Raw genomic sequence first — 17,747 nt, 5'->3', positions numbered from 1 at the left:
TACATTGGTGGCTGGCTTCCAAAAGCATCCTGCCACTCAATCTGCCCAGCAGGGACTGGGTGGTGGTTGCACACACAGACAAGTCTGTACCAAGCCTTTACAAGGTATGTCTACACAGCAACAAAAAGCCCACTGCTGGCCCATGCCGGCTGGCAGAACTCAGGGGAAGGGGCTGTTTCATTCAGTGCAGGCTTCCAGGATCAGGCTGGAGCTGAGTTCTGGGACCCTCCCACCTTGCAGCGTCCTAGAACCTAGGCTCCCAGAACTCAGGCTCCTGCCCAAGCCCAGATGTCTACATGGCAGTGAAACAGCCCCTCAGCCCAAGCCCTGCAAGCCTGAGTTCGCTGACACAGGTCAGCTGTGGGTGTCTACTTGTTGTGTTGACATACCCAAGGTGACAAGTGTCTGGGTCAGTCCAATCGCTGGTGCTACGGAATTCCACTCTTTTTAAAATGCCAGTCATGGTGTTTGATTTGCTTGTTATTTGCCATCTGGGTGTTTTTGCTAGAGTGCCGTGGAACTTGGGTTATCTGTTTTGTGGGAAATTCCGCTGCTGTGTATTTCTTTGCAGTTCTGACACGACCAAAAAATTGCAACAGTTCCCTCCAGCCAAAATAAACTAAAATTGTGTGGGGTTGATTGTAACATTTGGATAAAATTCATACATTTTGTTCTGATTTAGACTTTATCATATACAATATTTAAAAATGGAAGCCATCATTTTGAAACAGAAAATGGAAACATTACATTGCAAAAATGTCAAAGTAGTCCCTCTGGACTTTATTGGACTGCTCCAGTCCCATTTTTTTCTAAACAACATTTTGTTGAAGTCAACACATTTCCACAAAACATGGCGGTATTGACAAAATGGCATTATCCGATGGAAGAACGTTGTGTATGAAATGTTTCAAACAGCTCTAATGATTATTATTGCCAGTAATCATGTTTGTGTACAGTAGTACCCAGAGATCACTAGAGTCAGGGCTCCACTGGGCTAGGGGCTGTACATACACCTAGTAAGAGACTGTTCCTGCCCCAAAGAGCTTACAGGCGGGAGAGGAAAGTGAGGGGAAGTGATTTGCCCAGCATCATACAGCAGGTCAGTGGTGGAGTCAGGAATGAACCCAGGGCTCTTGAGTTCTAAATGAGTAGGCTATGCAGTGGATCACACTGTCTGTCACAGCCCTGATAAAGAGCTCCTGCCAAACACTCACCACCGTAGCCTGATTGTTTAATGGTGGCAGTAACTAACATCCTCCCAACCCCCGCTTGTAACTCAGATTGCCCAGGGATTAGAAGATGCAGCATTGCAAGCAGCTGGTGCATGTGAAGCAGTGATTTCTCAATTAAAACCAGGAGTATTGATTAAGCAGGTTCGATTTATGAATATGAAGTCAGCTCCCCCGCTGCCTCAAAGCATGAGTCACCGGACCCGATGCTACTGTTGATTCAACTTTAGGTACCTTTAATATTACAACACCAAGCTGTTGTGTTTGGGTCCCATGCACTGATCCATGTGCTTTATCCCTTGGTCTGGGTAGGCTCCAACCTCTCTCTCTCTTACTTTGGCTTCTGACACATTTCCTGAGCACAGACTCTCTGTTAGCCACTCATGGAAGTGTGACCAGTGGGCCCCCAGGACCAGTGCTGACCTCCCAAGATATCCAAGTTGCTTAAGCATATCCCTTCCCAGAGCTTCAACCTTGCGATCACTCTGGTTTACTGTTTACCTCTTCAGAGACAAATGATAGCACGTAACTCAGAATAAAACACCTATACATCCTTCCCTGCCTCGGTGTCCTCACCGCTCATGAGCATTCGTTGGGCCTAAGTCAAACTCTTTTAAGGAGTCTAGGATCCTTCCTCTCCTCTTTCCCTCCTGCACAAGGCTTCTCCTGTGTCTCCTGCTTCTGGTCTCGTCTCCCTCTCCCCAAAATGGCTAGCAGCGACCTCACTTCGCTTTCATAACTTCCAGTCTCCTTTGTCAGTCTGCTTCATCAGGTGAGCAAAGTCCCTCACCATGCAGGGGTGAAAGTAAGTCAAGTGACTTACCGGTACGCTGGGGCCAGCTCTGGCCCCTGGAAAGGGCGGGGCTGAGGGGGTCAGAGCCAGCCCCAGCCCAACCTATAAGGTAAGTGCCCCTCCCTCCTTCCCCCCTCCCCCACCGGGGTATCAGCAGCAGCCCAGGGCTCCCGGGGCTATTTAAAGGGCCCAGGGCTCCCCTGCTTCTACTGGTCCTTTAATTAGCCACTGGAGCCCTGGGGAAGCGGCGGGGCTCCAGCAGCTATTTAAAGGACCAGGGCGGCAGAGGCAGCTGGAGCCCCGGCCCTTTAAATAGCCCCTGGAGCCCCGCCGCTTCCCCAGGGCTCTGAGGGCTATTTAAAGGGCCTGCAGCTCCCCTGCTTCTACTGCCCCGGTCCTTTAAATAGCCCCCGGAGCCCTGGAGTAGCAGCGGCGGGGCTCCGGTGGCTATTTAAAGGGCCAGGGCAGTAGAAGCAGGGGAGCCCCAGGCCCTTTAAATAGCTGCCGGAGCCCTGCAGTTGCTACCCCAGGGCTCCAGCAGCGGGGCTCTGGAGGCAATTTAAAGGGCCTGGGGCTCCAGCCACTGCTGGGAGCCCCCGGCCCTTTAAATTGCCCCCTGGGGAAGCCGGGCTGCCCCAGTATGGTGCCGCGGCTCTTGCCGGTACACCGTACTGGGGCGTACCGGCTTACTTTCACCTCTGCCACCAGGTGATGCATAGCTTAGTGACCAACCCACCTGGGCAGCCTGGTTCTTCTGTGTGGCAGCAAACTCTTTGTCCAAGGGGGCTCCCATGTGAATAGAGGACTAGCAAGGTTTAATGACCTGCCATTGTTAACCCTGTGCCACTAGCCCTTGGGATTTCATCCTAAAATGAAGGTAAAAGACAAAACAGAAGGCAAACACATTCAATATGGAGTCTGCAGTCTGATAGAGGTACACATAGAGTGTCCCCACTATCAAACAGAATTCATAAGTTGTACATAGATCCCCAAACTGTCACACTGTTTCATCAGTCGTTCTACCTGGACAGAGAGAGAGAAAACGGCATAGCCTGGAGGAAGGTGGCAGGGCTCTGATGCTGCCATTCCGACCAGTGTAATACCCCCGCTGCTATCGCTAAGTGAGAGCATCCCACCCTAAAACTGGGGCCATTGGAAATACATTTTCTACACACTGTTACATAGGCTGGATGCAAAACCAGCTGTTCTAATACACACTCCTGTAAAATTACTGCCTGACTTCTGCGTCTCTGTTCTAAGCTCCAGGCTACAACTGTCTTACAGCCTCTGTGTTTTAGCACCTCATAGTCCTCCAAACCACTGGTCACTCCTCCCACAGCTATTTGAGCATAAGCTTTTGTGAGCTACAGCCCACTTCATCGGATGCTCCTCCCACAGCGTAGTTCTTCTCTGCCTTTCAGACTCCACCTATCCCAGGGAACAAACAGCACCATGTGTGGGGGCCAATCCAAGCACTACCAGCTGTGCCAGCAACAGGTAAGAACCTCTCCCAGGGCTACCCATTTACTCCGAGGGAAATGGCATGGCCGCAGTGGGTGCTCACAGGGTTGTTGTGCTGGCACAAGCCTACTGGTTGTGCCGGAGATTTGGTGCGGCAATGACAAGCAGATTAAGGGTCTGAGCGGGACAGACACGGGTCACCCCAGAATTGAGACAGTCACAGGTGTGACTACAGCTCTCTGTTTTATGGATAAGAACAAGGCTAATGCTGAGAACAGCAGCAATCTTGATTCAGTGCCACTAGCCCCAGTGAAACCCTGATGGCATTTCATTAATATTAATACATCAATAAGAAGAATACTTAGCTCCTTCCAGCCATAGATCTCAGAATGCTTTACAAAGGAGGTCAGTATCCCCATTTTACAGATGGGGAAACTGAGGCACAGATAAGGCAGTGACTTGCCAAAGGTCAGCCAGCAAAGCAGTGGCAGAGGCAGGAACTGAATCCAAGCCTCCTGAGGCCCGGTCTACTGCCCTATCCACTAGGGGAATCAGCAAGGAGTAAAACTGCCACAGCAACCCTCATCTGAGGATCTCAAAGTGCTTTACAATTATCTCCATTTTACAGAGGAGAAAAGTGACTTGCCAAAGCTCCTAGAGCAAGCCCGTGGCAGAGGGGAATGGAACTGAGGAGTCCTGACTCTCAGCCTCTGCTCTGTCCATTAGATCCACGAGCCCCTTCTGTAACATCCAAGTGTCTGCTCACAGCTCTGAGATGAGAATGGCCTGCAGGCTGTACTAACTTTACATGAACCTTTCTTGCATTGCTCTACCAGTGGATCCTAGCCTTGACCTAAGGGGCCACGCTGCTCTAGAACGAGAGAGGAATTCCAATCCCTTGGAAGTTTTCCCTTTCTGTAGTGGGCTGGTTTTGATCTAGGAGGCTAATGTTAGCTTTGCTTTCTCTGCAGCCTTGCCCAGCCAACATGGCCAGCTTCAAACAACAGCAGTGCGCCACCTTCAATGCTAAGGCCTTTGGGAAGCACTATTACCACTGGACACCTCTCTACCCAGGTCTGTCCATGGCTGACCAGCTCAGCATGAGAGATGGGGACGAAAAGTACCTGGGGAAACCTGGTCAATAGGGGTAGGAGAAGGAGAGTTTCCTTCGGGTGTGGGTGGGTAGGTGCATAAGCTTTCCACGTCTCTGGGCCAAGGCGCCCCCCTGGGTAGTTGTAAACCAGTGACCTAAAGGAGAAGATTGTCTCACTGTTGGTTCTGGAGCCATCCTGTGCCCCCACTGCTCTGCCCGGTGCCATCTCACCTCTCTCCCTTCAGATGATTACACGAGTATCTCCAACAAGCCTTGTGACCTCCAGTGCACCACCAGGAGTGGAGAGAGACAGCTGATGGCCCGAGCACAGGACGGCACATCCTGCAAAGATAGGACGTATCAGGGGGTCTGCATCAATGGCAAGTGTGAGGTGAGGCACTGGGAGGAAGGGCTGTGTATCGGGGGCTGAAGGCTTGGTTTTAAATCATTGTCCTCAAGCACCACAAGTATGGGCAGTAAGGCGAAACTGAACAGCTGCTATAGGGTTCCTGTAAATGTCACACTAATAATGCCTGTGTAGAATGGAGCAGTCAGGTTTGGGCTGGGGAGATCATTATGCGCAGCCACGTACTTGCATGAGGAGCATACATTCTCCCTTGAGCCTGGAGAAAAGCAGCAGCCTTGGTTTGTTTTTGAAGGAGCACCCAGCAGTGCAAGAAGTTTTAATCTGTTAGCGAAAGCCCTCTTGCGTTGCAATGGTACTTAAACCTCAAGACTCCACAGGACAGTGATTTGGCGGCTTGGCATTGCTGCTGCTGGATGTGCTGCCTCCTGGAGACGGTCGTTGCCAAAATGACATTGTCCCACTAAAACCAGCTGCCTGCTGGCTCAGCAAGGCCATTCTTGGATGCATCCCCTTCCAGGGGAAGGACATTCCAAACCAATGTCCCAGCAAGGTGGGTTGGTTAAACATAGGTGCAGTATGAGCTAAAACAGCCCTTCACCCCACCTCAGAGTTCTTACTTCTGTGTGCCCAAGACATGTAAACTCTCACTCTAGGGATTTCCCCCAGTTTAGAATCTCACTTACCCAGTAGGTCTGTTGTGGACACCCCTTGCTCCAGAGTAGGATTGAAGACCTCTCTGGTAATGTTGTCTTTTCTTCTGTATTTCTTGCAGCCGGTTGGGTGCGATGGGAGTCTCTACTCATCCCGGACGATGGACAGATGCAGGGTGTGCGGAGGGGATGGCAGCACTTGCTACCGGGTCTCAGGAAGCTTCCGAAAGGGGATCTCACAGTTAGGTACACCCTGTTAAGTGATGCCCATCAAATAATTTCACATGTTGCTTCTTGCTAACATGGACTGCCTACTAGGGCAGAGTCTGAACATCCCAGCTGAAGGAGCTGAATAATACCTTGCCTTTCTTTCCCCATGTAAACCAAAATGATGGTATTTTGTCTGTTCAGCTTAATCAGCAGAGGAAACTGGTTTGGTTCGCTGTATGGTTAGTTAGTGAGGTTTTCCTCCATCACTTTATGATGTGAAGCGGCGGGGGGTCCTATTTATATCTATTGATCTCAGCATCTTGCCCATGCCCGATGATGTTAGGAGTTCAATGCGCTTTCTTTTATCTCTGCTCTGAGTTGATTTTACGCTTGGATGTTAATCTTGTACGAGGAGGGTCACTACATTTGTAAATGTGTGCTGCTGTTCTTGGTGACAGCAATCGTTCTCCTGTATTCTCCAGGCCGATGGGCTGCAGAGGAGGTAAGTGTTCTCTGAAACGTGGTCCTCTCTCAGGCCCTACAACTCCCCTCACTTCTACCCCTCTCCATACTCCCACTCTTCCCTCCTCACAGAATGATGGGATTGTTGATTGGTAGAGCAGCACTGTGATGCACTGATAACCAGAGAATACTGATTGTAGGACATTCTGGGACACCTACTACTCTACTTTATGGTAATTCCACTAGACTGTAGCACCCTCTACTGGATACAGCCCTGTTGTAACTGCACTCAGTGCTCTTCACAGCTCTGGTGATTCGTTCTCCTTTTCTGTGGGAAGAGGAAAAAGTTGAATCAGAAGTGTTTTTTGTTTGGTGGTTTTCCTTTCCCAGGAACAACTGCCAGCTCTGAATAAACCCAACACCAAAATGCACTTCATTGCTTTTAAATGTGATCTGCAGAGGATTGGGTTTGTGCCTGTTTGTGCTGCTTTAGAATGGATAAAGAAGGCCTGAAACAGTTTTCAAAAATAAGTATTACTTTCTGGGTTTGGGTTTTTTGAAATATCAGGATTGTCACATCTGGTACTCTGCGGGGTCTTGGGGACTCTGAGATTTGTATGGTGAGCTCTCACATGTTAACTGAAGGGGCAAGGTAGAACAAGGTGGGGGAGGTAATATCTTTTATTGGACCAACTTTTGTTGGTAAGAGAGACAAGCTTTTGACCTTAGACAGAGCTCTTCTTTAGGTCTGGGAAACTTAATTAGGTCATGTCTACAACTGGCACCGCGGTAAGATCTCTCATGTAGCCGCTCTGTGCCGACGGGCTAGAGCTCTCCACTTGACATAATTAAACCACCTCCAATGAGCGGCGGTAGCTATGTTGGTGGGAGAAGCTGTGCACATAAGCACTTATGCTGGCAAAAGTTATGTCACTCAGGGGGTGGTTTTTTCACACCCCTGAGTGACATAAGCCAACATAAGTGGTAGTGTAAACATAGCCTTAGAGTGTGTCAGCTAAATACAAGTGGAACAGATTGTTTAGCAGAAGTAGTTAACACACATTTCAAGGGGCCCTTCAAGATGAAGTGGCCTGGTAACATCTCTCCAGTCATTGGGAGGAAAGGAAGAGGGGAAGGGTAAGCAACTGTGCGGGTTGTTAGAGTGTTGTAATAAGCCATAGATCCATTGTCTCTATTGGGCGAGGTGGACGCAGGCAGTTGATTATTAACAAAAGTGCGTCTTAGATATTTGAGTTCAAAAAGTGTTAACAACAACAGCAAACCAAAACAGAGGCCAAAAAAAGGTGTCTAAAACTCTCTTCCCCACACCATTGCTCATCTTGTATTTGTTGTTATTTTTACTATTTAGATTGCAGTAGCAAAGATGCTGCTGCTGCGGATAGAGTGAGACGTATACACTCTTTTGTGATTCCAGCATTTCACTAGGTCTCCCGTCACCACAGAGTTTTGCATGGTAGAGAAGACCCACATTTCTAATGTCAAATACAATCTGATAAAAACCCTCTTTACCCAGCATTAAAAAATTGGCTTGTGCATTTGCTTGTTGTTTTCCCCTCCCTTTGCAGGTCACCTTTCACTCTCCAAGGGGAAACTATCAGGTTGAGAGGATGAGATCTGCAGCCCTTGATCTCTAGGTTGCTAGTTCAGATCCAACCTTGGGCAGTAGTTGGGCCTTTATCTTTTTGGGTGTGTGGCTCTACTGGGTGGGATGACTCCCTCATGCGCCCAAAACTAATACTTTCTTCCTGCCTCAGAGTTTGACTCGGGACTCAGATGAACTCCTGAGGTCTGCAGCAGCTCAACCTCAACAGACCAGGCAGGGATTTTTTTTTTAATAATGAATCCTTGACTGCAAACAAACACACACACACACACACACACAAAGAGGGAGCTGGGACAAGACCCCTTCTCCTGGAGCTAAAAGAGTAATTCTTCAGTGTGCAGCAGGGCACCATCCCCCTCCTGCATGGACACAGAGCCAGCTTGCTGCCGCTGACTACTCCCATTGAAACATAACAAAAGCCCATCAGTCACTCCCAGGCTTGCCAACCCCTAATGTTCAGAAAATCATGAGATTGGCTTTAAAATCCTAGGATTATGTAAAAATCATAGATGTGGCGTTCTTTTTATTTGCCTTCTGCTTTTTGAGCCTTTAGGATGCACCAGGCTCACATGTTGAAGCTTTCTCCACAGCCACAAGGGCTAGAAACTTCATTCTTAAAGAAAAAGTAAGGCAGAACTCATCCCATCTCCACTTGACTCCAGGAGCTGGGGCGTTAAGGACAACAACAGTATCATGAGACTCATGACAAAACCATGAGTTGGCAGGTCTGCAATGCCCTCACTGAGCTACCTGTGAGGCTGGAGCAGCCTGAGTCTCTCTCCCGCGTTGGGTTTCCCAACCCTTTGTTCTGTTCCCACTCCCCAGGCTATGTGTTCATCACGAACATCCCTGCCGGTGCCACGGACATTCTTATCATTGAGCGCCGGAAGACTGAAAACATCCTGGGTAAGCCACAGAAAAGCACGCAGCGGATAGCACGTCACCACCGCCAGAAGTGGGGCATGGGCTGTGCTCCTGGGAATGGTGCGGAGAGGACAGGCCCCGACAGCAAAGGAAGGCAGGAGCAAAAGCTCAAGGGGAGTCTGCAGGAGGCCCTGTGCATGACCACAGCCAGGCTGGAGCGGGTAAAGTCACACCAGAGAAGGGAAGGTGCTGGGGAGCAGCTTTAAGTGGTTGTGAGCCCCACAGAAATGGGCAGATCTGGACACAGGAATCCCCAGCACCTTGCTGCATTGACTCCTGCACTGCCATTTCTGACCCTCTCGGAGAGGAGGGTGCTGGTGACTGTGGGGGGAGCCAAAGACAGCGTGGCTCCTGAGTGAGTGGGAAGCAGCAGGGCGGGGCCAGCACACCGGGCAGCTGAACCAGGATTCTCGGGGTGTCCACCTGACTTCCCTGCACCCCCTCTGGCAGCACCGAGGGATTCCTCTAGAACTCTTGCCCCGTCCCTTAGGTGCTAACCAGGGCCGGCTCTACAGTTTTTGCCGCCCCAAGCAGTGAAAAAAAACTGCCGCCGCGGGCGGCAAAAGGAAGAAGCTGCCTCCGAATTGCCGCCGCAGCCGGCGGAGCTGCCGCCCCTTTCGAACAGCCGCTCCAAGCTCCTGCTTGGGATGCTGGGGCCAGCCCTGGTGCCAACTGTACCCCTCTGGCAGGTGTTTCCGTAGGAGGGAAGGATACAGGCTTTAGGAAATAAAGGATGGACAAAACCGTCTGTGATCCTCTCTCACCTGGAACGATCTGTTAGGGGTCACACAATCCTTTGTGTTGGATCTTTGCTTTCTGCATGGGCTGGGTCGCAGCTGACGTGTTATTCTTGGTGCTTTCAGAAAGCAAAGGGCTGAGAGATCTAGCTGGAATGAGGCTGTTAGGGGACCACAGATACCCTGACCAGCCCTGCCTCCATTGTAATTCACTTGACTAAAGCCAGGCTCACACTGTAACACTGGATCCAAACAGCCCTGAATTTGTGGGGTGAGGGTTAGAAAGCTAGCTCTGGGTCAGAATTGTGGGTTTCTCCTGACTTTTGAGCTAAATAAATCCAGCTCTCTGGAGGTGAAATTTCTCTATATTTAGCCGCTGTGCCATTGAACCACCAATTTTTCTTTAATGTTGCACGTTCAATTCTGCCTCACACGTTGCCGTGGTTCCAGGGGTCTGGACTAGAAACGTGATGTACTGTAGTGTGAGCTCAGGCCACCCCCAACTTGGTATCCCGTCCCTCAGGGCACCGACACACGGAGCCCAAGACAGTGTCTCCCCCTGGGTGATTTTCCTTGGCCAAGGAGTACTTCTCCATACAAGTCAGCATGGGCTGCTGTTGGCCTCTTTTCCTTGAAGTCTGCTTGGAGTTAAGTCTCCTGTCCCTCTCCTCTGTTTGCAGCCCTGGCGGATGAATCTGGGCGCTTCTTCTTCAATGGGAATTCGGCCATTGACAATCCCCAGAACTTCCGTGTGGCTGGCACGGTGTTCAAGTACCGCCGCCCTTCCAACCTGCATGCAGATGGCCTGGAGTATGTCATTGCCCAGGGCCCCACCAATCAGTCTCTGAATGCCATGGTATGTATGGAGCTAAAGATCTGGGTGCTTCCCTGGTGGTCTGCTTTCCGAGCCCCAAGACCACAGGTGCCCTGCAGGCAAGGGAATTTTGAGCTTTCCCACGGCTGGGGCTCCTGCCTCATTCCCTATAGCAATGCCTTCTGGGAGAGATTGGCTGTGCCATTCCTGGGTGGTCCTGCCCGGCCATCATGGGTACACCATCTCGTCTGTGTTCATCACAAAGCACTTACTCTCCAGGTCAGGTTTCAGGGTGTGGGTCACGTGTTTCTGATCCAATAGACATGATACATGCAAATGAGCTAACAGGGTTTTTGTTTTCTCCCCAGTACTATAACTTCAATGGGAAAATGCCCCATATAACGTATGACTATACTGTGCCACACATGCCCTCGCCAGCTCTCCAAACAGCTGCCCCTGCCCTCAAGGCACCTCTCTACCTTCATCTACCGGACTCCAGCCCCAAACATCCAGCCCCAGTCCCAGCAGATTCTGGGGCTGTGCGTGATTTCAATGCTACTTGGCTGTCTCTCTCCCCGGATGATGTCAGCGACCGGTTCCCACCCGGAGAAGAGCATGGAGACCTGAGCTTCAACAGTCAGGAATTCTTCCAGAGTAACTCCACTGCTCAGGCCGGACCCTGGGGCTGGGAACAGAGGGAAGAGGAAGAAGAGAAGTTTGGCTTCCGGATCAGACAAGTCTACCATGCAAAAAGAGTGGGCGAGGAGGCAGAGGAGGAGGAGGCGGCGGTAGTAGGTGGAGAAACAGATTTGGGTTTGTTTGTTTTCTTGGCTACCTCATGGTTGGGCAACTGAGGTGCTTGTTAAGGGTGGGACTTACAGAAACACTCAGCATTGGCCCACCTCTGCTCTCATCGAAGCCAGTGGGCGCTGTACCATACCAGCTGGGTGGATGGGGGAGGTGGTGAACCAGAGGGGGAACCAGAGGTGGTGAACCAGAGCCTCTGTGGGCTCATTAATGCCCCTGCATTTTCCTTTAGCCTCCAGCTTAAACCAGATTTCCATCAGCACAGCCATGCCCTTCAGCGTGATGAGGCCCGAGATGCCAGAGAGCGGTGGGATTGGGGCAGCCAGGCTCCAGCTCTTCAGGAGATTGTGTCACCAGGACCCACAAAACGCTGCCTTTTGCAGGGAACTGCAGTACCTGGCTGCCAAGGTAGGCTGGAAGAACTCAACTGCAGGGCTGTGGAGAGAGCTGGTGGCTGGATGGCCAGAAGGGCTGCACAAAGGGCCTGCCAATATGAACTTGCTGGAGAGCACGAAGGCAGAGGCTTACGCAGAGAGCCAGGAGAAGGCAGCTAACTACAGTGTGATTACAAGCATTCAGAACCCCGTGCTGGGTTCCAACTCAAGCCTCCACTCTGGCCTCGGGAATAGCCACCTGGCAGAACCTCTTCAAGCCCCTGGGCCTGAAAGGTGAGATGCCGCCAGGTTCCTGAGGGAAGACAGGATGCCGGTTATCCTGGGAGGATTGATCATCCCATTCCCATGGTAGCTTTAGGGTTAGAATCATAGAATAACAGAGTTGGAAGGGACCTCTGGAGGCCATCTAGTCCAACCCCCTGCCCAGAGCAGGACCAATCCCAACTAAATCATCCCACCCAGAGCTTTGTCAAGCCTGACCTTAAAAACTTCTAAGGAAGGGGGTTCCACCACCTCCCTAGGTAACGCAGTCCAGTGTTTCACCACCCTCCTAATGAAAAAGTTTTTCCTAATATCCAACCTAAATCTCCCCCACTGCAACTTGAGACCATTACTCCTTGTCCTGTCATCTGCTATCACTGAAAATAATCTAGATCCATCCTCTTTGGATCCACCTTTCAGGTAGTTAAAAGCAGTTATCAAATTCTCCACTTGGTTCTCCACTTGGGTTTCCCCTCTCTGACTCCTCTGTTATTGTGGTGATGGGGAAGGTGGGACAAAGTCAGCAGCCTGTGCCAGTCCATCTCAGACTCCCAGAACACGTTCCATAGTGCCTCTGCTCCTCCAAAGGGGCTTGGTCACCTCCTACGTGATCCCTCACTCACCAACGTGCTCCACCAGCCGTAGGAGATCTTCTCATGCAACCTGATACATGCAAGCCTGCAGGAGAGCAGTAAGAAAAAGAAGCAGAGCCACTGGGGTCCCTCTCCATCCCCTGGAGTACCAGAGGAAAGCTTTCACTATCTGTCACTCATCGCATCCCAAACTAAGCTCATTCCTGCTCCTCTCTCTGCAGCAACGAGTTTGATGTGAGCCCCCTGGACCATGATGACATCAGCCTGGCCGACATGTACCGGTGGAAGGTCTCCGCCTATGCTCCCTGCAGCTCCACATGCACTTCAGGTAGGTTTGGTCTGGGAGACTGGATGGCTTTGCAGGACTGGGAATGAAATGTAGAGCCCTTCACCTGAAGGTCCCCAGGTATAGTCCAGCCCAGCAACCAGAAGCTATTATTATTTTAAAGTGGTTTGGTGGCCTCTGTGAAATAACTTGGTGTCCTCAAGCCAGTTTCTAGTGGAGTAGTGTCCACATCCCAAAAGCCCCTGCATCGGTTGGCACTAGGTCACACCCCTATGGGCAATCTCAGCTGCTGGGAATGGCAAGTGAGCTCTCCTTCCCCTGTCTGGGGCAGGGCGGAGGCACATGGCTAGGGCAGGGTGGCGAAAGCTTGCACTGCTGCTGCCTGTGCTGTCCTTCGTGCGTGGGTCAACAGAGGAATCCCTTCTCCAGGGCCGGCAAGTGCCTTTCACCAGCACTAAATCCTCTTCAAATGCAAATGAAGGATCCAGCTACACCATGAACAAGGGTTAACATTTACACACAGGCACGGCTCCTGTACCTCAGCCGAAGGTGCATGGGAGAGAGCTGCAGGGGAAGAACCTGGGCATGTAGTATATGATCTTATGGGTCATGGTGGCTCCTGTTTCATTGAGGATCTATATAATTACCCTAACTGGGAGGTGGGTGAATGTTTCTGTGCTTGGGCTGAGCCTTTTAAAACTTGTAATAAGCCATCGAGAAGAACCTGAGCCCAGCTGAATAGTAGGTTCACACTTGGAAATGGTGACGTCCCTTGATGTGAATAGCTCCAAGCTGGGCTCCAAGTCTTGCCAGTTCGTTTCATGTTGGTGGGGTGACTGGAGGGGCTGAAGTATATTTGGTGGGGAAAGGGAGCTGGTACATTCAAGACCTGTTAGTCTGCAGAGGACCTCTTGACACGTCTGAAGCTCCTGGAGAGTGGTGTCAGAATGAGCATAGATACTTCAGAGGATGGGAGCTTTATTTAAGTTTCAGCATCCTTTTGCCTGAATGAAGTGAGACTAGGAGTAAAGGTCCTGGGAAGAGGTGGGTGGAAAGCAACCCATCAGCAGCATCGGGCTGTCTTTGGCACTGGTAAACTATGCTGTGGAGTGTTCAGTTCTGGTCTTGGCTGCTGTCCTGCTGGCCTCATCACGTGGGGCTTGAGCTTTGCAGTTCTCTTCTGGATAATGATCCTGTTGAATATTTGTGGTTTTGCCATGGCACTAGACTCTCAGATACATAGGCACCATGTAATAGATGGAGCGAGTAGTGGTTTGTTGGAGAGCAGGCACTAAGAGAGATTCCTGGTGCCCAGCAGGCATCAGCACCTCCTATGCCATGTGTGTCCGGTACGATGGAGTGGAAGTAGGGGAAGCGTATTGTGATGCCCTGACACGCCCAGAACCCACTCATGAGTTCTGCACAGGGAGAGAATGTCAACCCAGGTGAGTGAGGATATTCAAGCCTTGGCCCCCTCTCAGCAAGACACCCCATCAGCCAAGGATACAGCCACAGATGGGCCTGCACAGCAGCAAACCGAGCTAGGTGGGACCTGGCAAAGACTGCACAGGCAGAATAATGCGTGGGAAGCCAACAACCAACAGAGAAGGAGGTGCCCAATGCACACCCACGGTTTCGGGTGGGTTTGTACCTAGCATGGCTCGGCCATGCTTCCGCTGCTGCTAGTTAGATTCGTGCTAGCTCTAGGAGAACCAGTGTGAGTATGTGCACACGCGCAGGGGGATCACCCCTAGCTCGCAGTACAGACAGAACCTAAATCAGGGGAAAAGAAAGGGAGAAAGCATGAGAGAGAAGAGGGGTGGGCGTAGGTGGGATTTCTGTGTCCTGTAGCTGATCCCACTCAATAACTCTGACGCTGGGTGTCACTTAGCACCCACAGTGCAGAGTATTAGAAAGAGGTGGGTGGGGACTGTCATTTTTTGGTGGCCATCTTGATACAGCAGAGTGAGGAATGACCCCGGAGATGCTTAGACCGTGGGTTTGTGTCAGCTCAGGTTGTTGGGCTGGGTTACATTGCTTTACAGCAGACTGGAATATCCGCCGGTGTCTATTTAAAGGTGGCCTAACATGTTGTGCAAGTCAGGATAAAACCCCCCAGGACATAGGCAGGGCCAGATGCATTGGGTGTAATTTACAAGCTGGGGGCTAGACAGAGCAATTCAACAACCTGCCCTGAGGAAGGGGTGGCCCACAGCTGCACTGCCCCAGGAACCCCAGAGACTGAGTGGTACCTCTGTCGCGTTGCCTCCCTGCCCCCTCCCACCTTACTCTGATGGGGGAATAAATTACTCCACCCCCTTTTCATGGAGCAACTCACTCCCCCCAGGCACTCGTGCACCTACTCTGACTGGTGGATGCAGAGCCAGGGCTCCCCCCACGCCCCATCCTTCTCCCCCTGCTCCTACCCAGTTGCTCACAGTGGGTGAGTAGCCCCTGCGCTCCCCACTAGAGTCAGTCACAGTCTGAGCAAGGGATTAAGGTCCTTACTCCCCTGCTGACTCAGACAAACACTGTGACCACCCAGCCCTCTGCGTAGGGGGATCATGCTGCTCCTGGAAATACGCTGCCACCTCTGCGCTGGAAAGGGACAGCCTTGAAACAGCACACAGCAGCCCTGTGCAACAGAATAAGGCACAGAGAAAAGGACAGAGTACCCAGTTGAAAGACCTCAGTAATGCTAGGCAGCAGGGCAGTTGGACACTGGGGACACAGGTGTTAACCTTCTTACGCTTGTGAAAGGGCCATGGAGTGAAGTTTTTAAGGCCCACATGCAATCAGGCCTCTGTGCTGCATGTGGGAGACCAATGAGCAACTGGTAGTTAATTACAGGGGGATAATTGTCCTACAGAGTTATCACTTTAATTGGAGACACATGCGCACTGGGCAGTCCCATGTACTCAGGAAGATGAAAGGAGCCCACCAGTGACCTGTGTCAGATACCCCCTGTCTTTGATGTCTGTGGCCCTCAGGGTGCCTTGTTCTGACCTATGCTTTGTCTTCTCTCCCCTTGCGAACCCACCTGGAGGTGGGAGACCAGTCGCTGGAGCGAGTGCTCCAGGACCTGTGGGGAGGGCTACCAGTACCGGACTGTGCGCTGTTGGAAGATGCTGGCTCCAGGCTTCGACAGCTCCGTTTACGACGAGCTGTGTGAGTCTGCTGGGCTGGCCAGGCCAATGGAGAGGAAAGCGTGCAAGAACAAGGCGTGTGGGCCCCAGTGGGAGCTCTCCGAGTGGTCGGAGGTATGGAGTGCAGTGGCCTACCCCATGTGTCAGGATTAGACTGGGGAGTGGCCCATGACGAGAGGAAAACTGACCTCAGCAGTAGACTCATTCCTATGTGTCGTGCTGAGGAGGTCTCTGGGTCGTTTGAAGCACAGTAATTAGGCATCACAGGGAAGCTAGCATTGTTCTTGCCCATCTTTTTCCTGTTCTAACACAGTCCAGGGGAGTCTACTACCCCTTCTGCTATCTTGCATAATAATTTGCATTTTTATAGGATCATCCCTGTGAGGATCTCAGTGAATTTAGCCACAGAGCACCTCTGCGAGACTAACCTCCCCCTCCCCCCATTTTACAGCTCAGGAAACTGAGGCACTAAGAAGCTAAGCCCCACACTTTCAGAAGAGGTCACTGATTTTGGGTGGCCAACTCAACACGCCTTGTAGGTCTGGTTTTCAGATGTGCCAGACCCCTGCATTTCCGGTTTGCTGGTGGGAGCTGAATGCACTCAGCGGCTCTGAAAATCAAGCCCAAGGTGATTCATGCTGGGCACCCAAAACTTGGGGGTATTTGGGTGAAGTGACTTGCCTGTAGCCACCCAGCAGCAGAGCTGGGACTAGAACTCTGGTATCGTGATTCCCCCGCCACTGTTTTAGCCACAGGACCAGCCTTCCCCTCTGCACCAGCACTCACCTCAGTCTAGGGAAGAAAAATGTATCTTTTCCCTCTGCCCCCACCCAATCTCTTGTCCCCTTACTGACGCAGTCTGGTCTCTTGTGCTACAGTGCTCTGCTCGGTGCAGCAGTCAGGGGATGATGAAGAGGGAGGTACGCTGCTCAGTAGAGCCAGGCCTCTGCGATGAGGCCCTGAAGCCTGTCAGTGAGAAGGAGTGCACAGGCCCACCCTGTGACCGGCGCTGGATTGCCTCTGACTGGGGACCGGTGAGTCCAGGCCGGCTGCTTTTCCTCTTTCCCGGACCTGTTCGAGGCTTGAGGACTTGGGTGAAGAAATGCAGTAGCCCAGGCCTGAATGGAGGTGGAGATGGAATCCACCCCGCCCCCCGTTAGAGTGGATTGTGGGACCAGAATCCCCCACACACCCAGAGCCGATTACGGGGCTGATTACAGGATTATCGCCCACACAGACAGTTTACATTATACGCAAACTAACGGTTGAGTTGTTTTTGCTCAGACTTTTAACAAACATTCCCCTCCAGGCACAGATGGAGCCTGGAAAAGGTCAGCTCAAAAGTTTGGGACCATTATGAGTGCCTGAAAACGAGGAAGCTACTGCGACTCCTGAGTTAAGGAGGCAGTTGTGAGGCCATCAGCCCTTAACCGCGGCATGTCAGCATCAGAGCTAGGACCAGCACTCTGGTCTCCTGCCTCCCACTCCCATACTCTGGCCACTCAGCCATGCTCCCTCCACTCCTGCCAGTGCTGTTCAGTGACTGGCACCTTGACATGCCCTTTATTTCTCCAAGTGCTCAGGTTCGTGCGGCAAGGGGCGCATGAGCCGCTTTGTCGTGTGTCGCAACCTGGAGGGGAAGGTGATCTCGGACTCCCAGTGCGATCCGGCTGCCAAGCCTCTGGCTGTCTACCCCTGTGGGGACAAGAACTGCCCTGCACACTGGGTGGAGCAGGAATGGGACCAGGTAAGCCTGGAGTGGCCTCACTTCGACCTGCCTGCTGTCTGGAGGGGCTGACTCCAGGCATCCGGCCCCCTTGGGGGGGTACATGGGCCTTGGGCAGCCAACATGTGTGTTTTACAAGCACAGGGGGCCTGTGTGTCAGCGCGGAGGG

At 51.7% G+C, this 17,747-nt stretch overlaps 1 protein-coding gene across 5 annotated transcripts in view; it reads left to right on the top strand.

Annotated features, from left to right (window-relative positions):
- Positions 1–17,747, top strand: part of LOC311524999 (ADAMTS-like protein 2) — a 44,019-nt gene that overhangs the window by 21,034 nt on the left and 5,238 nt on the right. For 2 of the 5 annotated variants that reach the window (XM_084636687.1, XM_084636690.1), the window contains exons 3-15: positions 3,444–3,519; positions 4,455–4,557; positions 4,822–4,967; positions 5,716–5,839; positions 8,715–8,795; positions 10,231–10,406; positions 10,733–11,177; positions 11,404–11,839; positions 12,642–12,748; positions 14,022–14,151; positions 15,753–15,966; positions 16,731–16,886; positions 17,429–17,599. In XM_084636687.1, the coding sequence (XP_084492813.1) occupies positions 3,444–3,519; positions 4,455–4,557; positions 4,822–4,967; positions 5,716–5,839; positions 8,715–8,795; positions 10,231–10,406; positions 10,733–11,177; positions 11,404–11,839; positions 12,642–12,748; positions 14,022–14,151; positions 15,753–15,966; positions 16,731–16,886; positions 17,429–17,599 (2,365 nt within the window). Of the gene's footprint in view, positions 1–3,443; positions 3,520–4,454; positions 4,558–4,821; positions 4,968–5,715; positions 5,840–8,714; positions 8,796–10,230; positions 10,407–10,732; positions 11,178–11,403; positions 11,840–12,641; positions 12,749–14,021; positions 14,152–15,752; positions 15,967–16,730; positions 16,887–17,428; positions 17,600–17,747 lie in introns of those variants that run through there. The other 3 variants (XM_084636689.1, XM_084636688.1, XM_084636691.1) reach the window with 3 other exon arrangements.

Source organism: Lepidochelys olivacea, assembly GCF_965140295.1.
Source record: "Lepidochelys olivacea isolate rLepOli2 genome assembly, chromosome: 8".
Lineage (NCBI taxonomy): Eukaryota > Metazoa > Chordata > Testudines > Cheloniidae > Lepidochelys > Lepidochelys olivacea.
The sequence above is the reverse complement of the archived record's forward strand: the minus strand, read 5'-3'. Positions and strand labels throughout refer to the sequence as shown.